This window comes from Eriocheir sinensis, chromosome 3 (genome assembly GCF_024679095.1).
Source record: "Eriocheir sinensis breed Jianghai 21 chromosome 3, ASM2467909v1, whole genome shotgun sequence".
NCBI classification, from domain to species: Eukaryota; Metazoa; Arthropoda; class Malacostraca; order Decapoda; family Varunidae; genus Eriocheir; species Eriocheir sinensis.
Genome location: NC_066511.1, coordinates 9,202,497 through 9,229,026, shown reverse-complemented (window position 1 = coordinate 9,229,026; position 26,530 = coordinate 9,202,497). Strand labels below are relative to the sequence as shown.

Genomic DNA, 26,530 nt, shown 5'->3' with positions numbered 1-26,530 from the left:
ACCTTTCGTCAGGCAGCCGGGGTATCAACAAACCCGTTAAGAAGATGAACAGCCAGCGTCCACTGTTTGTGCGCCGTTTGTCCTACCAGGGATCAAGTGAAGGACCACACGGGCACAGCTGGACGTGTTCGCCACTGTAGCACAGAAGTGTATGTTAGTTAACTACTTGGCTATTATCTGTATAAAATCTATTGCTTCATGGTCACTCAGAGCCGCCATCAAAGGACGGCAACAGCGCCCTTACACCATGGTACACTTCAACCCGGACTGCTGTGCTGTTTCCTCCGTGTGAGGCGGTGAGCGGTGCATGCTTCAGTTGGCACCGACGGGTCCGGTCAAAGACATTAGCAAATTAAAGTGAGATTGCTCCGCTCAGCTATGGAGCGGATTACTGTTCGACAATTGTTCTCAAAAGCAGTATAATCCCATCGCCTTCTATCTTCTTTTTTGTTATTATCGTACAGTACTCTCAAAGTATGCTGTGTTAATACACGGAGCAAAACACGTGCTACATCCCGGTGTGGTGTCATCTGCCATCCACGTATCCTAAGACATCCCATCCTGATCTGCGCATGCGCGGAACCCGATGTTTACAAACTCAGAGTGTTGATATCGTAATTTGTCCAGGCAAGATGGCGGCAAGACATACAAGGGGTGCAGGTTATCTCTTTTATCGCATTTACTGACATACAAGGGGTGCAGGTTATCTCTTTTGTTTCTTTTTTAGGAGCAGCGAGTAGCGGGTTTTTTTTTATTATTGTTTTCTTTTTTTGTGTGCCCTTGAGCTGCCTCCTTTGTTGTAAAAAAAAAATACAAGGGGTGCAGGTTATCACATTTATTAACATAAAAAGGGTGCAGGTTATCACATTTATCACATTTACTGACATACAAGGGGTGTAGGTTATCTCTTTTATCACATATACCGACATACAAGGGGTACAGGCTGTATCTCTTTTATCACATATACCGACATACAAGGGGTACAGGCTGTATCTCTTTTCTCACATTTACTGATATACAAGGGTGCAGGAAGAAACTTTCATATTTCACGCACTTTTCAAATTCAAAACATACGTCATCATTTACTTTGAAAAAATAAATCAACTTAGATGGGACGGATCACAATAGGCAGTCGACAAAAGATACGGTACTGTGTCGAAATTCATCCACCCTCTGTTTGTAAACAAAGCCCACGCATGCGCAATCAGAATGGGATGTTTTAGGATACGTGGATGGCAGATGACACCATACCGGTGTGATCGCGGCGACCAAAGATGATTCATCAAGAAAGTATTCGTATGGACAACAATACCACTGTACACAGATTTGATGCTGTGTGTCCGCTGTCGGTAAGTATATTTATTGTAATCATACATTTATTTAGAATTTTCACCTTTCGTTAAATAAACCTTACATGCTTTAGAAATGGATCCTTAATGGCTCCTTGGTGCACATGAATCTGAATAATCATTATTTTATAAAAGACGAATGAAAACCAACCTTCTCCCAACACACCAGATAATGCCGCGTCACCCTCGTTCCCAAAACCCTCAAACCACACACCAGTTAGAGACACCACAACACCAGGCCCACCACCACGCTCCTCAACACCAATTAGAGAAACCACAACACCAGGCCCACCACCACGCTCCTCAACACCAATTAGAGACACCACAACACCAGGCCCACCACTACGCTCCTCAACACCAATTAGAGACACCACACCAGGCCCAACACCACGCTCCTCAACACCAATTAGAGACACCACAACACCAGGCCCACCACCACGCTCCTCAGCACCAATTAGAGACACCACAACACCAGGCCCACCACCACGCTCCTCAACACCAATTAGAGACACCACAACACCAGGCCCACCACCACGCTCCTCAACACCAATTAGAGACACCACAACACCAGGCCCACCACCACGCTCCTCAACACCAATTAGAGACACCACAACACCAGGCCCACCACCACGCTCCTCAGCACCAATTAGAGACACCACAACACCAGGCCCACCACCACGCTCCTCAACACCAATTAGAGACACCACAACACCAGGCCCACCACCACGCTCCTCAACACCAATTAGAGACACCACAACACCAGGCCCACCACCACGCTCCTCAACACCAATTAGAGACACCACAACACCAGGCCCACCACCACGCTCCTCAACACCAGTTAGAGACACCACAACACCAGGCCCACCACGCTCCTAAACACCAGTTAGAGACACCACAACACCAGGCCCACCACCACGCTCCTCAACACCAGTTAGAGACACCACAACACCAGGCCACCACCACGCTCCTCAACACCAGTTAGAGACACCACAACACCAGGCCCACCACCACGCTCCTCAACACCAATTAGAGACACCACAACACCAGGCCCACCACCACGCTCCTCAACACCAATTAGAGACACCACAACACCAGGCCCACCTCCACGCTCATCAGCACCAATTAGAGACACCACAACACCAGGCCCACCACCACGCTCCACCATCTCACCTCCACCAGCATCAGTAAATCCACCTTCACTGTCAACACCACGGAAACCAAAACCAAACAATTCATTTCAGATATAAGCAAAAAAAAAATAATCTAAAGAAAAACAACACCCTTATTTCTAAAACATGGCCCAGCAGAGAGGAATAAAATGTCATGGCGAGCCCCGGCGAGTGCCAGGCAGCAGCCCAAAACTTTGCGCCGTACCTGGCCCCTTGGGCGCTCGCTGAGCCCCTCCCTAAAAAAAGAGGACGGAAAAACTGTGCAGTGGAAATGTGTGTGTGTGTGTGTGTGTGTGTGTGTGTGTGTGTGTGTGTGTGTGTGTGTGTGTGTGTGTGTGTGTGTGTGTGTGTGTGTGTGTGTGTGTGTGTGTGTGTGTGTGTGTGTGTGTGTGTGTGTGTGTGTGTGTGTGTGTGTGTGTATGTGTATGTGTGTGTGTGTGTGTGTGTGTGTGTGTGCATACTTCCTCTCATCAGCATAGTCCTGCCACATCAGCGTCACACTTGACAACGTGCACAGGGAGTCACAGATTCGTATCCTAGCTACACAGATAATAAAGGGATCACTGTCTCTCGAACAAATTGCTATTTGCCCAGGATTATTAACTTGCCGTGTTTTACTAAGGGAGAGAAATAGAGAATGCCATCGAGTCAAAAAAATTGTATGATACTCATCCTCCATCATTCCTACGACACACCAATACACGAGTGAGTTAGTTAGGCCAGTTCTGCCGACCCTTTTGTTGAGCTTAACACCAAACGCAGCGTCATCAGTGGTGTCACTTCGCACCCGAACAGTTTGAAGCGGAGTTCGTGTGTGACCTGTCTCTATGTAAAAAGTCGTCTATTAATCAAATCATTATTATTCGGCATTGTGATGCTCTCAAGTTTCTCTAAAAATATCTTGAAATATTCTTCAGCCTGGAAGATAATGGACGGTGTATGATAATGTTTATACCATTGTGCAAGAGTGCGGTGCACGTGAGCGGCCCCAGATTGTGGCACATGTAATCAATCACTCTCAACAACAGTTTCGACGCCAAGCTGCAGAGGCAGCCAGTCTCCACCTTGTAAGAAGTATGTGAGCTATTTTTATCACAGTTGGGTGTAGTTGTGTTCGAAAAGTAAAAGAACTCAGCCATACGGCAGGATGTGTTCCATGAGGCGGGCGCCTCCGCCCACATTGTCCACTCGCTCCATCAGCACTCAGGAGTCACTCCAAAGCGGCCGCTCAGTCAAAGAGATAATGCGACCAAAGTCTTATCCTTCAATCTTCACCCATGAGTACTGGTTGTAAGACGCTAGCTAGAATATTTGATGACTTAAAATAGCAACTGATAGTCAAGAAAAAAAATGGAGCCACGCTGGAATAAGTGGCGCGGGCAGGCTGGTGTCCTATGGCTCTGATTTCTTAACCCAGACGCTGGACTGAGGCTATTGCGGACAGGCCCAATCTATTTCTTCTGTTGTGCTTCCTCTTTGCTAAGTTATAATCCAGAACTTTATGTTGCGTAATTACACGCTTTCGATCCCGCACACAACCTTGCATCTCAGATTTCCTGAACCTCCTGCCTGAGAATGTCACTTTAATAATTATTATAATGCAGGCGTGGCAACGCTCGACACTTCCTTCTCTGCAAACTTCCATGATTCTTTGAATTGTACAATTTCGGGACGTCTTGACCCGCTTTTCATTTCAAGAAATGTTTACCTTCATATATTTCAATGTTTGCGATTAACTTTTGTACCTTTTACCATTCCAAACTGGAGAACATACATGCAGCACTGCCTCGCCTATACTTAAGGTCAGTCATGAAACCATTCTTAATCTCCAGTCCTTCAGTTCACTCTCTTAAACTTTATTCAACAGTTTTCAGGGATAGTGACAGTCATCTCTGGATCACCTGCGTGTGTGTTCACCGCGTAATGGACTTAACATTCTCTGCCACAGACCAAAATCCTATATTACCATGTCTGAAAATAGATATCCGGCCCTGCTTGCTGTCGATGCGTCAAACGTCGATAGCGTGTGTATTCCAGTCTTCTGCCCGAGAGCCCAATCTAGTTTACCACAATAAAAACTCTGCCAATAACTGAAGACTTCAAAACCCTATATAAATTCTTTCCTGTTCATGACTTTTGTTATTTGTTAGCTCTTCTGCCTCCTTAGCTAACTGTACATACACAGCACCACATTAATTTTACTGTTTTCCACCCACTCCTCCTCCCTCCAATTTTACTATACTTATTGCGAAAACTCATCCGAACCATGTTTCCTGTAAGACTCTTGGCGTAATATCTGAGAATGTGTCTGTGGTCACTTCCGTCACTTACAACGACGCTTTCAAACCGGTGCCCTGCCCGGTGAAACTCTTACCATCTTTCCATTAACTTCTGCCTTTAATTCCTGTAGAAAGTATACATGTAAATTCTGTTTCCAAATGAAAGAAGCGCCAGCTCCAATCCTTCAAAATGAGCCATTGTTTATAAACTTTCTGCTGCCTTTAAGTGGAAAAACCAAAAGATCTAAACATCTCTACCACACAATCTTAGGTTAGACCGTCCTTGCGACTTTCGTAATGAGTTTCCGATTAGGAAACTTTCTGCTTTCTTTAATGAGTTTGTCAACCTTTATGTTGCACTAAAACCTTCGCCATTATTTTAGGCATATCCTCTGAGATATCTGAAAAAAATATTTTACTAATTTTTTGCCACGAAATTTATTCCTCTTTAGACCCTTCACTGGCAGTTCCTCCAGCTCTGTTGCGTGTTTGTCAGAAACCTGTCAGTGCCAGAGTTCCTCAGAGTTCTGTTATACCACCAAGTCTCTTTCCTGCCTAAAATTATCGATCTTTTCCCTTCCCCCTAAGCGCAATGATACCTACTACACTACAGCCCTCTTGACGAGCAATCTGCTTAACAGGGGGTAGAAGTGGTAGCTGCAGTAGTAGTAGTAGTAGTAGTAGTAGTAGTAGTAGTAGTAGTAGTAGTAGTAGTAGTAGTAGCAGTAGTAGTAGTAGTAGTAGTAGTAGTAGTAGTAGTAGTAGTAGTAGTAGTAGTAGTAGTAGTAGTAGTAGTAGTAGTAGTAGTAGTAGTAGTAGTAGTAGTAGTAGTAGTAGCAGTAGTAGTAGTAGTAGTAGTAGCAGTAGTAGTAGTAGTTGAAAGAGAGTGAAGAACCGGTGCTGGCAGTCGACCCGCGGACAGCTGCCTACGGTGGGGCGGTGGTGTTGTTGGTTATGGTCGAGTCATTGTTATCAATATTTTAATTTTTAATTCATATCCATCAGAAAAAAAAACATATACTTTGCGTAATGAAATAATTGATATGGAGACATAAGTTAACGTAAAGGAAAGAAACGGAGCCAGCCACAGCGCCTTTGCAGCCAAAATTTTGTCATATGAATTAATTAATAATTTCATGCACCTTGGAATACAACGTTTTTAGTAACATTATTATTATTATTATTATTATTATTATTATTATTATTATTATTATTATTATTATTATTATTATTATTATTATTATCATTATTACCGTACTATTCTTGTTGTTATTATTATTCATATTGCTTGTGTTCATACTATCACTGCTTTTAATACTACTGCTTGCAATATTATCAGCGTTAATATCATTACTATACTTTTACTTTGTTTACTACTGTTATTATTACAATTACTATTATTCTCTCTCTCTCTCTCTCTCTCTCTCTCTCTCTCTCTCTCTCTCTCTCTCTCTCTCTCTCTCTCTCTCTCCTCTTCATTACTCCCCCTCTTTGCAATTATCTTTTTTTCTCCAGACATGTTTATCTTTCGCACTCCACTTGATTCTCTATACCCCCTCTAATTCGCCCCTCCCTACATTTTTTTCGTCTCCTTCTTTCTTCAAAATACTCCCCAAGCAGCCCTTCTCTCCTTCCCGCCCCCACCCACCCCCCTTCCACCCCGCTAACCCTCCTCCCTCTAGCACTTTGATCTCCGGCTGCAAAGCTTTCTAAATGCGAGGGTGAAATGAAGGGAGAAAAGATTTGGCCAGAAAGGGAAAAGGAGGAGACGGCGAGAGGCAGTGGTGTGTGTGGTTGCGGGGACGGGTTGTTTTATTTAGACAAGTGGTAGCCCGAGGCGGTGGTGGCGGTGGTGGTGGTAGTACTGGTGGTGGGGTAGGCGGTGGTGAGGATAGTAGCGATGGGGTGGATGTGGTGGTGGTGGTGGTGAGCTCTCTTCTTTCTCATTCCCTTTCTTTCGCCTTCATTTTTATTGATATTAGGGGCATACTCTGTTTAATTATGACAGTTATCTCTTTCGCTCTCGCTCTCTTCCTGTCCCTCTTCCTCTCTTTCCCTGGTGAGATCTCTTTTTTCTCCTATTATACCCTTTCGTTCACTAACATCTCTCTCTCTCTCTCTCTCTCTCTCTCTCTCTCTCTCTCTCTCTCTCTCTCTCTCATTGCCTACTTTTGAAATAACAACCGATGAAGTCCTTAAAGCTCTCCAATCACTTAAAACAAATAAAAGTCCCGAACCCGATAAAGTATATCCTATACTGCTTAAAGAAACAAAGAGCGAAATACTCTCCTCCCTCACAACCGTATTCAATATGTCCTTGCGACAAGGCATCGTCCCTTCGGATTGGAAAAAGGCTAACGTGACACCGATTTTTAAGAAAGGAGACAAAAAATGCCAGGTAATTACAGACCCATTAGTCTAACTTCAGTTGTAGATAAGCTACTTGAGAGCATAGAGACAAAATTGTGAGTTACCTTGAAAGCCACTCATTAATTGGGGATTCACAACATGTCTTCCGTAACAAAAGATCCTGCCGATCAAATCTATTGACCTTTTATAACGACCTCTTCACTGTTTATGACGTAACCAAATCATTGGACGTAGTCTATCTTGATTTCCAGAAAGCGTTTGATAAAGTCCCGCATCATAAATTACTTTACAAATTAAAGCAAATAGGTTTTGACGGTCAAGTACACCAATGGATCGCGAATTGGTTGAGGAACAGACAACAAAGAGTAGTGATTGACGGATTTAACTCAGAGTGGGCACTGGTCACTAGTGGCGTCCCTCAGGGCTCGGTTCTTGGCCCAGTGCTCTTCATTATTTACATCAACGATGTGGATGTTGGACTCAATAATCGCATTAGTAAATTTGCAGACGACACAAAGATTGGTAACTCGGTTCTCACTGACGAAGGTACCTAAAGCCTCCAAGAGGATTTGCACAAAATTTCAGCTTGGTCGGATAGATGGGAGATGCCCTTTAACGTAGACAAGTGCCAGGTCCTTCAAGTTGGAACAAGAAATAAGAAGTTCGATTACGAAATGGGCGACGTTAAACTCACAAGCGTTCAATGCGTCAAAGACTTGGGGGTCAAAATCGCGTCAAACCTCAAATTCTCACAGCAATGCATCGATGCAGCAAATAAAGCGAACAGAATGTTGGGCTTCATTAAAAGAAACTTTTTATTCAAGGATAAAGATGTAATACTTCCGCTCTACAATAGTTTAGTCAGACCCCACTTGGATTATGCGGTACAGTTTTGGTCTCCCCACCATGCAAAGGACATTGCTAAATTAGAAGGTGTTCAGCGTCGGTCAACAAAAATGATCCCTTCCTTGCGCAACAAATCTTACGAAGAAAGGCTATCCACCCTTAACATGTTCTCTCTTGAGAAACGTCGCCAAGGTGACTTTCAAGCTTGATGAAATGTTTTGTATACAAACTGAGACGGTAAACACTGACGGACGACATTCCTATAAGGTGGCGTGATCTATCTGTCGTGTTTTTTTTCCATTGACAATTGTATGCCTAATTCGTGGTGATACTAAATAATAATAATAATAATAATACATTGATATCCTACTATAACATAATGGTTTCACGAATGTAGACAGAACAAAATTGTTTATGATCGATGACACTTTGCGAACGAGGATCAATGGCATAAAACTCAAATGTAGACAAGTAAATTCAGACTGCACAAATTTTTTTTTCACCAACATTGTAGTGCGAGAATGGAATAAGCTCCCACCTTCAGTGGTCCAGTGTAACACGATTGACTCCTTTAAAAACAAGCTCGACCGACACTTAATTGAACTTAATTTTAATTAGAGTAGAAATGCAACGTTTTGGAACCATCTGATTAATGTAGAATCACTTAGGTTTAAGGACAGACCACCTAGCCTGGACAATGGGGTTTGTGTGGTCTGATTTTCTTTGTAAATCTTTGCAAATCTCTCTCTCTCTCTCTCTCTCTCTCTCTCTCTCTCTCTCTCTCTCTCTCTCTCTCTCTCTCTCTCTCTCTCTCTCTCTCTCTCTCTCTCTCTCTCTCTCTCTCTGTTTTGCCGTAAATTACCATCAGCCAGCCATGCCAAGGTCACACCCACCCTCGTGATATACTGCGTCTTGCCCCGTTCCTCTCCCAGCCTCTGTGTCGCAAACATTGTAATAGTGACCGAAGCCTTCCTATCACCAAGACGAGCGTTCAGTAATAAAGTTCGCTTCAAAAATATTATAGGAGGTAAGGGACGTGTCATTTTGGATACCTCGCACACACACAGAGACACAGACACACACGTACATCACCACACACACACACGCACACACGCACACTCGCTACACTCGCCCTCCCCTTGCACGACACCCTTGTCCTGTGCTTTATCGCTCACGGTTCAGACACCCGAGACTCCTCTAGATCACACGGGGAGATAGGGCGAGCCAACATGACGGGAGAGACGCCCTGCAATCTCTCTTCGCTTGTTTCCGTCTCTCCGTCCACCCATTCAGCCGTCTATCTCACTCACTCCACTCCCTCTCCCTCTCTCTTCCTCTCGCTCTCTTTCTCTCTTTCGTCCGTCCCAGGGGTGCTCTTCCCTGAAAAATATCAATAACGTGTCCTGATTCCGCGGCACGACCTTGCATTTTGGTGTTCGCTTTCCATTCGTGTCCATGTGTGGGAGAGATTTTTTTCCTTCGATCTGATGGAAGAGGAAAAGAGAGGGGGCGGAAGGAAGGAAGTGGAGGGAGGGAGGGAGAGAAGGAAGGGGAGAGAGAGAGAGAGAGAGAGAGAGAGAGAGAGAGAGAGAGAGAGAGAGAGAGAGAGAGAGAGAGAGAGAGAGAGAGAGAGAGAGAGAGAGAGAGAGAGAGAGAGAGAGAGAGAGAGAGAAGAGAGATTTACATAGATTTACATAGAAAATCAGACCACACAGACCCCATGTTCCAGACTAGGTGGTCTGTCCTTAAACCTAAGTGATTCTATATTAATCAGAAGGCTCTAAAACGTTGCATTTTAACTCCAGTTGATATTAAGTTGAAAGAAGTGACGGTCGAGCTTGTTTTTGAAGGAGTCAATCGTGTTACACTGGACCACTGACGGTGGGAGCTTATTCCATTCTCGCACTACAACGTTGGTGAAGAAAAATTTGGTGCAGTCTGAATTTACTTGTCTACATTTGAGTTTTACGCCATTGTTCCTCGTTCGCAAAGTGTCATCGATCATAAACAATGTTGATCTGTCTACATTCGTGAAAACATTAAGTATTTTAAAACATTCGGTCAGTTTTCCTCGGAGGCGACGTTTCTCAAGAGAGAACATGTTAAAGGCGGAAAGTCTTTCTTCGTAAGATTTGTTGCGCAAGGAAGGGATCAGTTTTGTTGCCCGACGTTGAACACCTAATTTAGCATTGTCCTATGCATGATGGGGAGACCAGAACTGTACCGCATATGCCAAGTGGGGTCTGACTAAACTATTTTAGAGTGGAAGTATTACATCATTATTCTTGAATAAAAACTTTCTTTTAATGAAGCCCAACATTCTGTTCGCTGTATTTGCTGCATCGATGCATTGCTGTGAGAATTTGAGGTTTGACGCGATTTTGACCCCCAAGTCCTTAACGCATTGAACGCTTTTGAGTTTAACACCGCGCATTTCGTAATCGAACTTCTTATTCCTTGTTCCAACTTGAAGGACCTGGCACTTGTCTACGTTAAAGGGCATCTCCCATCTATCAGACCAAGCTGAAATTTTGTGCAAATCCTCTTGGAGGCTTTGCCTGTCTTCGTCTGTGTGAACCGAGTTACCAATCTTTGTGTCGTCTGCAAATTTACTAATGCGATTATTGAGTCCAACATCCACATCGTTGATGTAAATAATGAAGAGCACTGGGCCAAGAACCGAGCCCTGAGGGACGCCACTAGTGACCGGCGCCCACTCTGAGTTAAATCCGTCAATCACTACTCTTTGTTGTCTGTTCCTCAACCAATTCGCGATCCATTGGTGTACTTGACCGTCAATACCTATTTGCTTTAATTTGTAAAGTAATTTATGATGCGGGAAATCAAGATAGACTACGTCCAGTGATTTGGTTACGTCATAAACAGTGAAGAGGTCGTTATAAAAGGTTAATAGATTTGATAGGCAGGATCTTTTGTTTCAGAAGCCATGTTGTGAGTCCCCAACTAATGAGTGGCTTTCAAGGTAACTCACAATTTTGTCTCTAATTATGCTCTCAAGTAGCTTACATACAACCGAAGTTAGATTAATGGGCCTGTAATTACCTGCTAATTTTTTGTCTGCTTTCTCAAAAATCGGTGTCACGTTAGCCTTTTTCCAATCCGAAGGAACGATTCCATGTCGCAAGGACATATTGAATACGGTTGTGAGGGAGGAGAGTATTTCGCTCTTTGTTTCTTTCAGCAGAGTTGGATATACTTTGTCAGGTCCTGGACTTTTATTTCTTTTAAGTGATTTGAGGGCTTTAAGGACTTCATCGGTTGTTATTTCAAAGTTAGACAATGCATGCTCGGGATTTACATTAGTACTTGTGTTGGTGGTGGTGGGAGGACTGTTAGTATTAAACACCGAGGAAAAGTAATTGTTTAATAGGTTTGCAACGTGTTGGCTGTCAGTCCCTAGTGCACCTTCGCTGTATGGTAAGAGTCCAATTCCACTTCTGATCGCCTTTCTGTTGTTTATGTAACTGAAGAAGGATTTCGGATTATTTTTACAGTTGGCCGCAATAGTTTCTTCATATCTACGCTTTGCCCGACATACTAATCTTTTTACTCGTCGCCTGGCATCATGGTAAAGTCTAATGTTTTCGGGCGTGCTCTGCTCTTTCTTTAGCCTGTAAAACAATTTTCTCTCCTTGACTGAGTGTTTGATTTCACTGTTAAACCAAGGTGGGCTTTAATTAGTGTTACTTCGCTTCTCACACAAAGGGACGAATGTGTTCTGCTGAGTGAGTAAATGATTTTTAAAGCTTAGCCAGGCGTCCTCTACATTACCGTCATCTGATAGATGCATTTCTATTAGTTTTCGTCGGATTTCTACGAAGTTACCTCTTTTGAAATTGGGCACCTTTACTTTATTTTCAGTCACTGATGTTTGAGCTCTAATGTCGACGCGGACTAATTCATGATCGCAAGAACCGAGGTGTTCTCCTACCGTGACATTACTGACAAGGTTATCTTGGGTCGTTATAACAAGGTCTAGTATGTTATTTTGTCGAGTTGGTTCAGAAATCATTTGGCTTAGATAATTTTCTTCTAAAAATTCGATCATTGTATGTGACTCGCCTTCTATACCTGACAGTATCGCCCAGTCGATATGGGGGAGGTTAAAGTCTCCTAATATCAGTGAGTCGCTGTTATTAAGTGACTGCCTTAAACCGCTGTACATTTCAAGATCGGCACCTAGTGATTGCCCGGGAGGCATGTAGGTGACAGATAAATTTAAATTGACTTTTGCGATGTTTACTCGCACGCACAAATGTTCAACGTTACTGTCTCCTGGTGTTCTGTCAGTGGGTTGCAAATAGCTTTAGACAAAAAGGGCGACACCACCACCTCTACGGTTTACACGATCTTCGTTGAAGAGTCTGTAGCCATCTATGTTGTATTCTGTACTTAAATCAAAATTTGTGGTGTCGATAAATGTTTCGGTTATAGCAATTACGTCAAAATTTTCTGTCAGAGCAAGACATCTCAGTTCATCAAACTTTTTCTTAGGCTACGCGCATTGAAACTAAGGACTCTTAGGTTATCTTGAGGCTTGGTAATGTAATAGAGGTGGAGGTACTGGCGGGTTCAAGGTTACGAGTTTGTTGCGATGAATGAATGAGAGAGAGAGAGAGAGAGAGAGAGAGAGAGAGAGAGAGAGAGAGAGAGAGAGAGAGAGAGAGAGAGAGAACGAGAACGAAAAAGAAAAAGAAAAAGAGAACGAGAACGAGAACGAGAACGAGAAAGAGAAAGAGAAAGAGAAGGAGAAAGAGAGAACGAGAGGAGAGGAGAGGAGAGGAGAGGAGAGGAGAGGAGAGGAGAGCAGGGAAGGGAAGGGAAGGGAAGGGAAGGGAAGGGAAGGGAAGGGATGAGAAGAGAAGTGAAGAGAAGAGAGAAGAGAAAAGAGAGAAGAGAAGAGAAGAGAAGAGAAGAGAAGAGAAGAGCAAAGAAGAGAAGAGAAGAGAAGAGAAGAGAAGAGAAGAGAAGAGAAGAGAAGAGCAGAGCAGAGCAGAGCAGAGCAGAGAAGAGAAGAGAAGAGAAGAGAAGAGAAGAGAAGAGAAGAGAAGAGAAGAGAAGAGAAGAGAAGAGAAGAGAAGAGAAGAGAAGAGAAGAGAAGAGAAGAGAAGAGAAGAGAAGAGAAGAGAAGAGAAGAGAAGAGAGGAGAGGAGAGGAGAGGAGAGGAGAGGAGAAAAGAGAAGAGAAGAAGAGAAGAGAAGAGAAGAGAAGGGAAGGGAAGAGAAATGAGAAAAGAGATGAGGACAAGAGAAAGGTGGGGAAAGGAAGACAAAACAAGAGAGAAAAAGAGAGAAAGGGAGATGGAGGAAGAGTAGGAAGAGGTAAGGATCGTGCTCTGTGGTGGAAGCGGCGGTTGGGCGGGCGGCGGTGGTGAGGCGGAAGGAAGGATGCGGAGAGCGAGCGGGTGGTTCTTGACAGTAAAAGTAATATCAGTTGAGAAGGAGCTTTAAGGAGGGCGAGGCTTGGTGTTTAAAGGCGAAGTGAAAGGGGCAGAGTAAAGGGTTAGAAACGGGTTGAGCTGGAGACCTTTGGCGGGACTTCTTTGACGTTGGAAAGAGCGAAAGAGAAAGAGGGCAAAGAAAGGGGAGGAAAAGATTATAAAAAGAGGGGGGCGGGAGTTCTGAGAGAGAGGGTGAGAGAAACAGAGAGGACGGGAAGACAAGAATGCAAGAGAGCGGGAGAGAAAAAAAAAAGATATGAAGTAGGTTTAGATTTGATAAAGACATGGAGAAGAGAAAGGAAGGAAAGGAAATGGGAGCAAAGAAGATGGAGAAAAAAGTATGAAAAATTGAGTAAGAGTGAAGAGAGAGAGAAATAAAGGAAAGGAGTGCAACAGAGAGTGAGAAGGAAAGAATATGAAGTAAAGCAAAAGTTGAGAGAGAGAGAAAACAGGAAGGAATGCAGAGAATGAGAGAAGGAAAATAAAAGAAAGAAGGGTTGAGAGAGAGGAAGAAAGGGAGAGAAAGGAAAGGAAGTAGTGCAAGGGAGAGGGAGAGGGAGAGAAAGAGATCTAAGATAAGGGTTGAACGAGAGAAAGGGAGGAAGAGAGGAAGTGCAAGAGAGAGGGGGAGAAAGAAAGTATAAGATCTAGAACAAGAGTTAATAGAGTGAAAGGAAAGGGAAGAAGAAGAGTGCAAGAGAGAGAGGGAGAAGAACAAATGGAGAAGTAGGGGAGATGTTAGTGAAGTGGGAGAAGTGGGGAGTTATAAAAGGGAGTGAATGAGTGGATTAGCGAAGAGTGGGGAGGAAGGGCGAAGAAAGAAAGGGTATCAGTGGGTGAAGTGTGGAAGGGGAAGGGAGGCTGTGAAATGTGAGAACGGCGGAGGAGCGAGGACAGGATAGCGGAGGAGGAGGAGGAGGAGGAGTCTTGTGTCTGCGGGTGTGGGCGTGGGAGGGAAGGAAGCGTGGGGGCGTTGCTGGTGGGTGCCATTAATTCTCCTTTGCAGAGATTAATGGCTGTGTGCTTTCCAATCTCTCTCTCTCTCTCTCTCTCTCTCTCTCTCTCTCTTTTTTTCTTTTTTTTACTCTTTTTTCTCTCTCTCTCTCTCTCTCTCTCTCTCTCTCTCTCTCTCTCTCTCTCTCTCTCTCTCTCATCTCTCCCCCCTCTCTCTCTCTCTTGTATATAGACCAATATTTAGTGTTTGATCACCATATAACCGAAATCAGTAAGAAAATCCTAGGAACACTTATGTATGCAAATAGAATAAAACAATGTTTTGATAAACCCACAAGGCAGCTTATGGTAGAGTCACTAGTATTAAGTAAACTAAACTATTGTAATACTATATGGGGGACAACTAACAATACGCTGCTAACTAAAGTATAGAAACTTCAGAACTTCGCTGCCAAAATCGTAGAAGGGAAGGCTCAGAAATATGATCATGTAACTCCGATAATTAAAGAACTCAATTGGCTCAATGTTTCACAACAAATAACTTTTGACACAGCAGTGAATATATATAAACATCTAAACGGTCAATACCCTGAATATCTAATGCCTCTCCCCTCTGTAAACAGCATCACCAACAGCACAACACGCCAGCAGGGTAATCTGTATGTACCAAGAACACACACAGACACAGGAGCCAGACAACTTTCTGTACACGGGCCTAAACTTTGGAACTCCCTGCCAACACATATAAGCACTGCCCACACCTTGCATAAATTCAAATATATTCTGAAAGAGTTCTTACTTAGTCGAAACTGAAACAACTCATGAATATCTAATTATCTCATTGCAATAACCTATGTACTTTTTATGTATTTGGATGTAAGAATAACCACTTCTGGTGGAAATAAACTTATTATTATTATTATTACTCTCTCTCTCTCTCTCTCTCTCTTTCAACCCACTGACAAAACACCGGGAAACAGTAACGTTGAACATTTGTGCGTGCGAGTAAACATTGCAAAAGTCAATTTAAATATATCTGTCACCTACAGACCTCCCGGGCAATCACTCGATGACGACCTTGAAATGTACAGCGTCTTAAGGCAGTCACTTAATAACAACGACTCACTGATATTAGGAGACTTTAACCTCCCCCATATCGACTGGGCGACACTGTCAGGTACAGAAGGCGAGTCACATAGAATGATCGAATTTCTAGAAGACAATTATCTAAGCCAAATGGTTTCTGAGCCAACTCGACAAAATAATATACTCGACCTTGTTATAACGACCCAAGATAACCTAGTCAGTAGTGTCACGGTAGGAGAACACCTCAGTTCTTGCGATCATAAATTAGTGCGCGTCGACATTAAAGCCCAATCATCAGTGACTGAAAATAAAGTAAAGGTGCCCAATTTCAAAAGAGCTAACTTCGTAGAAATCCGACAAAAACTAACAGAAATACAGCTATCAGATAACGGCAACGTAGATGAAGCCTGGCTAAGCCTTAAAAATCACTTACTCACTCAGCAGAACACATTCGTCCCCTTGTGCGAGAAGCGAATTAACACTAATAAAAGCCCACTGTGGTTTAATAGCGAAATTAAACAATCAGTCAATGAGAGAAAATTGTTTTACAGGTTAAAGAAAGAACAAAGCACGCCCGAAAACATTAGACTTTATAATGATGCCAGGCGACGAGTAAAAAGACTAGTAGGTCAGGCAAAGCGTAGATATGTAGAAAATATTGCAGCTAACTGTAAAAATAATCCGAAATCTTTCTTCAGTTACATAAACAACAGAAAGGCGATCAAAAGTGGTATTGGACCTTTAACAAACAGCGACGGTGCACTAGTGACTGACAGCCAACACATTGCAAACCTCTTAAACAATTACTTTTCCTCGGTGTTTAATACTAACAGTCTTCCTCTCGCTACCAACAACACCAGTACTATTGTAAATCTCGAGCATGCATTGCCTAATTTTGAAATAACAACCGATGAAGTCCTTAAAGCTCTCTATTCACTTAAAACAAATAAAAGTCCCGGACCCGACAAAGTATATCCTATACTGCTTAAAGAAACAAAGAGCGAAATACTCTCCTCCCTCACAACCGTATTCAATATGTCCTTGCGACAAGGCATCGTCCCTTCGGATTGGAAAAAGGCTAAAGTGCCACCGATTTTTAAGAAAGGAGACAAAAAAATACCAGGTAACTACCGACCCATTAGTCTAACTTCAATTGTAGGTAAGCTACTCGAGAGCATAATTAGAGACAAAATTGTGAGTTACCTCGAAAGCCACTCATTAATTGGGGACTCACAACATGGCTTCCGTGACAAAAAATCCTGCCTGTCAAACCTACTGACCTTTTATAGCGATCTCTTCTCAATTTATGACGTAACCAAATCAGTGGACGTAGTCTATCTTGATTTCCAGAAAGCGTTTGATAAAGTCCCACATCATAAATTACTTTATAAATTAAAGCAAATAGGTATTGACGGTCAAGTAAACCAATGGATCGCGAATTGGTTGAGCAACAGACAACAAAGAGTTGTGATTGACGGATTTAACTCAGAGTGGGCGCCGGTCACTAGTGGCGTCCCTCAGGGCTCGGTTCTTGGCCCATTGCTCTTCATTATTTACATCAACGACGTGGATGTTGGACTCAATAATCGCATTAGTAAATTTGCAGACGACACAAAGATTGGTAACTCGGTTCTCACTGACGAAGACAGGCAAAGCCTCCAAGAGGATTTGCACAAAATTTCAGCTTGGTCGAATAGATGGGAGATGCCCTTTAACGTAGACACGTGCCAGGTCCTTCAAGTTGGAACAAAAAATAAGAAGTTCGATTACGAAATACGCGGCGTTAAACTCACAAGTGTTCAATGCGTTAAGGACCTGGGGATTAAAATCGCGTCAAACCTCAAATTCTCACATCAATGCATCGATGCAGCAAATAAAGCGAACAGAATGTTGGGCTTCATTAAAAGAAACTTTTTATTCAAAAATAAAGATGTAATACTTCCGCTCTACAATAGTTTAGTCAGACCCCACTTGGAATGTGCGGTACAGTTTTGGTCTCCCCACCATGCAAAGGACATTGCTAAACTAGAAGGTGTTCAGCGTCGAGCAACAAAAATGATCCCTTCCTTGCGCAACAAATCCTACGAAGAAAGCCTTTCCACCCTTAACATGTTCTCTCTTGAGAAACGTCGCCTCCGAGGAAAACTGATCGAATGTTTTAAAATACTTAATGGTTTCACGAATGTAGACAGAACAAAATTGTTTATGATCGATGACACTTTGCGAACGAGGAACAATGGCACAAAACTCAAATGTAGACAAGTAAATTCAGACTGCACCAAATTTTTCTTCACCAACGCTGTAGTGCGAGAAAGGAACAAGCTCCCACCATCAGTGGTCCAGTGTAACACGATTGACTCCTTTAAAAACAAGCTCGACCGTCACTTCCTTGAGTTTAATATTAACTAGAGTAGAAAAGCAACGTTTTGGAGCCATCTGATTAATGTAAAATCACTTAGGTTTAAGGACAGACCACCTAGTCTGGACCATGGGGTCTGTGTGGTCTGATTTTCTATGTAAATCTCTCTCTCTCTCTCTCTCTCTCTCTCTCTCTCTCTCTCTCTCTCTCTCTCTCTCTCTCTCTCTCTCTCTCTCTCTCTCTCTCTCTCTCTCTCTCTCTCTCTCTCTCTCTCTCTCTCTCTCTCTCGGGCCTTCTCCTTGCCATCTATTTTCCACTTCATCCGTCTAATCTGATATCCTAGAGACGCTCAGTGCACTCGCCAAGAAACTTCCTTCCTCTCCCTCCACTTCGGGGCGGGGTGCAGGCGGAGCTCGAGCCTCACACAACACCTCTCTGCATAGATATGAGGCCACTTGACTCCCAAAGTTTAATTCACATCGTGGGACTGACCTCTAAGCCTTATGCTGATTTTTTTTGAGGGGGGTTAAGCATCACAGCCCCTCTATCTCTCTCATTTTCTCTTTCTCTCTTTCTCTCTGTTTCTGTCTCTCTGTCTCTGTCTTCCTCCGTATGTCTTTGTTTTTGGCTCTGTCTGTGTGTGTCTCTCTGTATCTCTGCCTCTCTGTCTATCTGTCTCTCTATCTCTGTGTGTGTGTCCTTCTGTCTGTGTTCTTCTCTCTCTCTCTCTCTCTCTCTCTCTCTCTCTCTCTCTCTCTACTTTACCTGAGTAACCCACACCTGCAAATCCCTCCGCTGCGGTGTAATTAGGTGCGGACGTGGGTGTGTAAGGGAGAGACAACGTAAGGGGAAAACGAGGGACGAGGAGGAGGCGGCGGGAGGGAGATGGAAGGGAGGGAGGGACGGGGGAGGACACAGCGAAGGACGAGGCGTGTAATCAGGCGGGCTGCAGGTGTTAGCGGCAGGTGGGATTATCTCCCTTCATTGGGTTTAACAGCCGCGTTACTTCTGCGTGTTAATCCACCCGTTGCGCTGTTATGGAGGAGTAAACACTTGGCTTCTTTTGCTTCACCTCCTTCTCATTGGGGGTTATGGTGATGGTGGTGGTGAGGGTGGTGGTGGTGGTGGAGGAGGAGGCGGGAGTGATATTAATGACATTGTTGACATTAATAGATATGCAGTAGTAGTAGCAGTAGTAGCAGTAATTGTAGTCGTCGTCCTCGTCGTCGTAGCAGCAGCAGCAGTAGTAGTAGTAGTAGTAGTAGTAGTAGTAGTAGTAGTAGGAAGAGGAGGAGGAGGAAGACAACGACTACATGATAAGAATGAGAACAGCTTGTGGAAGACCGTAAATAAGATAGCTGTATGAGGAGGCGGAGGAGGAGAAGGATTAAAAAGAGGAAGCAGAGGAAGAAGAAGAGTAAACGGAGGAAAAAAGGAAGTGGAAGAAGAACAAGAACAAACAGAACAAGAAGAACAAATATAAAAAGAGGAACGAGAGGAGAAGGAAGAAAAGAAGCAAACGAAGGAAAAGAAGCAGGAAAAGAGAAGAGGAATCTCGTGGTAGGAGAAGGAGAGTGGAGAGAAGGAGAGGAAGGCTGCATGACAATGAGGGAGAGAGCGAGAAGGGAGAGGAGAACGAGGCAATAGAAAAAGTTTGAAGTGGAGGAGGAGGAAGAGCAGAAAGAAAAAAAAAGAGCGGGGGGAGGAAGGGGGGGAAGGAGATGGAGGAGGAAGAGGAGGAGAAGGAGGAGGAGGAGGAGGAGGAGGAGGGAGTGTGCAGGCCCCCCCCTTACTGGTCTCTCTCTCTCTCTCTCTCTCTCTCTCTCTCTCTCTCTCTCTCTCTCTCTCTCTCTCTCTCTCTCTCTCTCTCCCACCACCACAAGCTGTCAGCCAGAAAAGAGGGGAAGAGGAACAGGAAACACTCCATAATCGTCATTTTTATCACCGCCGCATAATGGTGGGAACACAGGCCCGGAGAGCGGCTCAGCCCGCCCGCCTAATTCACCTCCGCCTCGCATCTACCTTAGCTCGCTCGCTCACGAAAAATGGATACAAGCACTGCAAGAGAGTACCGCTTGAAAACACCATGACGCAGTATTGGAATGGAAAGGTAGGGTGTTCTGAATGGTAGCTAAGACAACAGTAATTGATTTGAGTTCTCCTACCACGATATTCCTCTTCTCTTTTTCTGCTTCTTTTCCTTCGTTTGCTTCTTTTCTTCCTTCTCTTCTTGTTCCTCTTTTTATATTTGGTCTTCTTGTTTTTGTTCGTCTTGTTCTGTTACTTTTTGTTCTTCTTTCAATAGCTAGACAGTCTGTAAGAGAAGCAGTAAGAGAAAACGAAGAAAGAAGTTTGTAAGAGATTCGTGTCATTTACAGTCGTCCTTTTCCTTCATATGTTCTATTTTCTTTAATCTTACTTTGTAAACAACCGATCCGCTCAACAAAAGTCCTATCTCGTTATCTATATCTTTTCATATCTGAGTAAACACATATCGCGATTTTGAACTAGGAAAGGAACACATAAGTATTAGCGTGGGATATTCTGTCCCTCACTCTTCTCCGGGAACAGGAAAAAAACATATTTCTTAACTTAACTATTTGGGGACACCATCATGATAAAATTACTTAATAACTTTGTCATCCCCTGTGGAGCCTTTTATGCTCAGTTTCGCTTCTTTTGAGAATATTCCTTCCCCTTTACCGCAGCCGACCTTCCCGCGTGTGAGAAAAGACACTCGAAGGAATATCATCAATCCAAAATTTGGCAGCTGATATCAATATTTTGCTGCATCCAAAAATGTTTTTCAACGATATTTTATGATTTGATGAAAAGGGCGCGATTTTTCCCGCCAGTACATCAGATGCACCTCACTCACTCTGCTGAATATGGAGAAAGTCGAGAGTCTGGTTACTGCCGCGATGCAAAAAAGATACTAAGGCAAAGGAAGCAAAACCACGTGTCACACTTCTGCTCTATTTCCGCCAAAAAGGTTAACATCAAAGGTTAAACTTATAAAGTTAACATTAACAATTTAGGTATTCTACAACACGGTAATTACAAACTTTCTCGGGTGTTTGAATGCAGTGCAAAAATTAAAACTTTAGAAACTACTGAATTTCAAATGTCTCGAACAAAAACATTCATGCCGTGGCTGTGGTAATTAGCAAACACATTTCATATCAAGCGAAGGAAAACTGTTCAGAAATCAAAAAGAAGAGAAAATTAAAGAAACGAGAACAAAAGAGAAAAGGGAAGAGCGAATGAAACAATACAGCATGAGAGTGGAGACAAAATGATACATATCTAATTTATTTAAGTAACTTATTTACATGTATGCGCATATTGTTTCAAGAGGCCGGGGAATACAACAAATGTCCTTCACTATTAATAAATGCCGCGCGTTCCCCGGCGGAGCAACAAAACTGAATGCAATATTGTGGCTTGTTGCGCGACCCTGACGTACACTCCCCCTACCCACCCACACCCCCGGCCATCACACACACACACACACACACACACACATATACACACACACACACACACACACACACGAGCGTGGCAACGGAAACAAATATTTGGAATTCTCATAATGACAAGACGGCATACAAGTCATCACAGAATAAACAGGCCCAGTTTATTTACATATTCACACACAGATTAATTTGTTGAAAGCATGGTGCTGGGCAGAGTTGTGGACCAGAGTTATTGCGGAGCATCCATCGGCAATACCAGAGTCACTGACCTTGTTTTTACCGATGATGCAGTAATCCTGGCGGAGTCGCTGGAGGCTCGAGGCACTGCACGAGGAGGCAAAGCCCATGGGACTTCAGATCTCCTGGATCAGGACCAAGGTACAGGTGTTTGGAGGCTTGCTACATGAAACAGTACAGTCTGTTCATGCGTGTGGCGAGGACGTTGAGATCTCAGAAAGTTTCACGTATCTTGGTAGCGTAGTTCATAACAACGGTGAGTCTGGCCAGGAAGTCTTACGGCGGATTGGTCTGGCCCACGGTGTTACGGACTCCCTCAACACGAGTATGTGGCGTTGCTGATACCTGTGTAGAAGGACCAAGATCCAGATCTTCAAGTCCGTTGTGCTCCCTGTCTTACTCTATGGTTGTGAGACATGGACACTGAATGGGGACTTGGAGAGGCGGATTGATGCCTTTGGTAATAAATGTCTACGCAGAATCATGGGATATCGCTGGAATGACTGTGTCAAACCGGCGACTACTCCGTGAGACTGATTCGACATATATTACCTGCATAGTCCGTCAACGCCAACTCCGGCTATACGGGCACGTGGCACGTTACCCTGAAGCTGATCCTGCTCATCGGGTTGTCTCCGTAAGAGACAAACCTGAGTGGAGGAGGCCAAGGGGACGCCCACGGAGTTCGTGGCTTGAGCAAGTCGATAGATCCTGCCGGGAGGTACTCAGGCTGAGAAAGGGGCCTGCATGGAGACTCGCCCGGAGGGACCCCCGGGCTTGGCGTTGTAAGGTGGGCGAGGCAACACGCTCCCCGGCTTATGCCCCCACTGTTGACTGATTGATGGTATTTGAATTGTTTCAACTTGCCATTAACGAAAAACTTTCATCCACGTACTGTCATTTATCTGGAGAGCCGTGTGAACCCTAGATGACTCAACAACTAAAGACCATCGCGTTTATCGTAACCTGTAATACTATTTTTCTTTAATTTTGTACCATCGGACCACTTGTATCCTCACCCATGATTAATATACACACCCACAAGACAGAGAAATAAGTAATGAAGTCTGTTCAATAAGTGGTTACTTTACTTTGCCACAGTCTTTCACTTGGTGTTGATATTGTGTGCAGCATTTGTTTGCTCTATGAATAAATGCCACATATTATTCAACGGTGATGTAATTGTGCGATACAACTATTGCATTTTCATGTGCGACAGACGCAGTCCTATTTTGAACGACATTCACTAGAAAACTACTATAATGTCTGATTCATGAATCCATTTCTTCCTCAATCATCCATGGCGCTAAATTGCTCGCCATATGATTAAAAAAAAAAATTCTTAAAACTTAGTCTTATCAAAGAATTCGATTAAGCATTCTTTTATCACTTAGCATATTTGGTCTGCCCCACACTGGCGATAACAGCTGATTACCCAGCAATTTAACTCGTTCGACAAAATCAATTTCCTCCATTAACGGTCTGACAACAGTGCGGCTGACATCTCTTTTTTTAAATGTAGGAACTTCCACCAACACATCACTAATATTTAATGATAAACTCAGATCCTGATGTTCAATTTAGCTTGCACATTTTCTTCTTGTTTGTTCAGTTCGTCATACACTTCCACTTGTTACGAAGAAAACAAATGTGGCTATTCTTCTACACGCCTTCCTACGCCTTCCCCGCAGCGGCCGGACGCGCGTGCCCCGCCTCACGGCCGCAGCACGCAAGCCACAGGTATAAATAGTACACATGCTTCCGGGACGCTGCACGGGAATACCACGGAAAACAGAATCAATAAACTAAATAAAACAAGAGGTCATTCGTCTGCCTGATGAATTTTCCATTTTTCCTGCTGTCACCCATGACAAATGTCCAATTTGTCACACGGCAGCCCTTCGTTGTTTGCCTTGCGGCTTGCTGCGGGGGACGAAATACTACGTAATCCTCGCTTATCCTCTTTTGTCCCTTCTGCGTCACAAAATATTTAACATTTTTCTTCTTTTCTAAGACTTCACCACAACCGGCCATCGCGCTGACCGCTCACCTACACTGTGTTCGGAGCATGAGTGCCTGCCCGTGTACCTTTGGACCTACACACAAAACAAACAAACAAACAAACAAACGAACGAACAAACAGACATATGCAATAAATTGTTATACTGACTGAATGGCACACAGTAAGAAATAGAAATATGCGAAGAGATATAGTTTGGCAAGACATACGCAGATACTGTGTGTGTGTGTGTGTGTGTGTGTGTGTGTGTGTGTGTGTGTGTGTGTGTGTGTGTGTGTGTGTGTGTGTGTGTGTGTGTGTGTGTGTGTGTGTGTGTGTGTGTGTGTGTGTGTGTGTGTGTGTGTGTGTGTGTGTGTGTGTGTGTGTGTGTGTGTGTGTGTGTGTGTGTGTGTGTGTGTGTGTGTGTGTGTGTGTGTGTGTGTGGACATATGTATAGACGAGCATATGTTTACTTAAACGTTTATATTCACCCATTTAGAAACATCAAGTGCAGAAAAACAAACAAACAAAGACACACAACGAAAGACAAACACATATGAAAAACGCGAAGAGATAAAATATATGAAATATAGTGTGTGTGTGTGTGTGTGTGTGTGTGTGTGTGTGTGTGTGTGTGTGTGTGTGTGTGTGTGTGTGTGTGTGTGTGTGCCAGTAAAACACAAAAAAATTGAAAAAGCAGAAGGAATAGGAGCAAGATGGGCTGAGGAATGGCGGTAGAAAGAAAGTTGTTGTAACGGCGGGGAGGGCGGAGAGAGGTAAAAAGAGGAAGAAAAGGAGGAATGGGTTATGGCAGTGGTAGAGTAAAAGGAGGGGGCGCAAGGAGAACAAGAGGAACAAGAGGAGGAGGAGTAAAAAGAAGAGCGAGAGAAGGAGGAGAAAGAAATGCAAGAGGAGAAGGGGACAGAGGAAGAACAATATATAGGAGAAGAAAGAAAACAAGAGGAGAATGAGCAGAAAACGGAGAAGCAAGAAAAGGAAGGGATGGAAGAACAAAAGGAGAAGGAAGAAAAGGAGGAGGAGAAGGAAGAGCAAGAGAAGAAGAAAGAAATGCAAGAGAAGATACATAGGAATACAAAGGAAGAACAAACACCAGAAGACCTGGCTGTCTATGGCGAGGGTGTCTGTCTACTACCGCTACTACTAGTAATCTACGTGTGGTAGGACAGGACAGAATAGATGAAGGCTCCTCCCCACCCACCTCTCCCTCCGGCAATGTGCCGGCAGGAAATAGTTAGAAGAGAACACCATGTGCCTTTAAGGAAGAAAGGGACATGGAAATTTTACAGTAAAGAGAGAAATAAGAGGAAATTACTATCCTTAACACTTCAGTCGTTAAGTAGAATTAGAGTAAGAATACACTACAGTCGTGAAGTAGAAATAGAGTAAGAATAAACAGTGCATGTAGTTGATTCTTAAAAACATTATAAAATCTAATATTCTAAAAGCTAGTTTCTTTACATCGGCTTCGTAAGGCTAGTTACTAGATTCTAAACGGGTAAAAATCCTTTTAATTGGACTACTCAAGATGGGGTGAGATGAAGTGTCAGGGGTTACAGGTAAAGGCTTGATCCTCGTTTACCTTCGGTACGGGCGTACACTCCAGTAGCCAGTTAACCTTACTGTTCCCGCACCTCACTCATCAGAGTCGTCTTCTCCAATGAATCCTTTGATAGCCTTTTTCAATTTTGCTTCGACTCTCATTCGATTAGCTTCACTCCAAGGAGGAGAAGGAAGAGCGAGAAGAAAAGGAGGAGAAGAAAGAGCAAGGAATAGCAGAAAAGGGAAGAGCAGGCGAAGAAGAGAAGAACAAAAGAAACGGAACCAAACAATAAAAATAAATAAAAATAAAAATATATGAAGCAGAAGAAACAAATGAAAGCTTAACACACCACGAGAGAGAGAGAGAGAGAGAGAGAGAGAGAGAGAGAGAGAGAGAGAGAGAGAGAGAGAGAGAGAGAGAGAGAGAGAGAGAGAGAGAGAGAGAGAGAGAGAGAGAGAGAGAGAGAGAGAGAGAGAGAGAGAGAGAGAGAGAGAGAGAGAGAGAGAGAGAGAGAGAGAGAGAGAGATAGAGAGAGAGAGAGAGAGAGAGAGAGAGAGAGAGAGAGAGAGAGAGAGAGAGAGAGAGAGAGAGAGAGAGAGAGAGAGAGAGAGAGAGAGAGAGAGAGAGAGAAAGGAATCTACAGGGTGCGCGTAATGGCTTCCCGTAATCATTAATCTTTTCCTCTTTGTCCTTTTCTTTATCTACTCATCCATCTGTCCATCAATCTATATTATCAATCCATCCAGCGGCCGCGGGTGTCGAGGTGACGATTCATCCCCCCATTAGCGAGAGAGAGAGAGAGAGAGAGAGAGAGAGAGAGAGAGAGAGAGAGAGAGAGAGAGAGAGAGAGAGAGAGAGAGAGAGAGAGAGAGAGAGAGAGAGAGAGAGAGAGAGAGAGAGAGAGAGAGAGAGAGAGAGAGAGAGAGAGAGAGAGAGAGAGAGAGAGAGAGAGAAAAGGAAAGAAAGAGAAACGAACAAACAAGCACATAGGAAAAAAAATGCAAAAAAATAAGAAGGTAAGAAAAAAAGAAAGAGAAAGAAAAAACAAAGAAAAAAAGGAAGAAGAAAGAAAGAGAGAAAAAGAAAAAAAGATCGGAGAACGAAAAAAAGAAGAAGGAAGAGAAAGAAAAAGAAAGAAAAATAAGACAACCACAGAGACAGACAGACGGACAGACATATACAAACAGACAGAAAATTTAAGACGGAAACACTTAGACACGAACTAAGACAGATAGACAGACAGAGTGAGAGACAGAGGAATACAAACAATAAGGCATACAAATTGAAAAGAAAGTTGGAAAGTTTCGTTTAGTCGGCGCAACGTCTGTGGTCATATGCCGGAGAGAGACAGGAGGGGAAGGAATTATTAGGAGAAGGGAACAGA

The 26,530-nt window shown here is 43.5% G+C and overlaps 2 protein-coding genes across 5 annotated transcripts in view; one reads left to right on the top strand and one right to left on the bottom strand.

Annotated features, from left to right (window-relative positions):
• LOC127004779 (uncharacterized) overlaps positions 1–26,530 on the bottom strand; it is a 356,605-nt gene that overhangs the window by 242,675 nt on the left and 87,400 nt on the right. The gene's annotated exons all lie outside the window — the stretch shown is intronic.
• LOC127003238 (histidine-rich glycoprotein-like) lies at positions 1,522–2,331 on the top strand. The gene has a single exon (XM_050869640.1). It carries the CDS (start codon positions 1,522–1,524, stop codon positions 2,329–2,331), a length of 810 nt encoding a protein of 269 aa, XP_050725597.1.

Bases quoted from the DNA above. Each gene is read 5' to 3' on its own strand.
- LOC127003238 (XM_050869640.1), top strand. From the start codon at position 1,522: ATGCCGCGTCACCCTCGTTCCCAAAACCCTCAAACCACACACCAGTTA.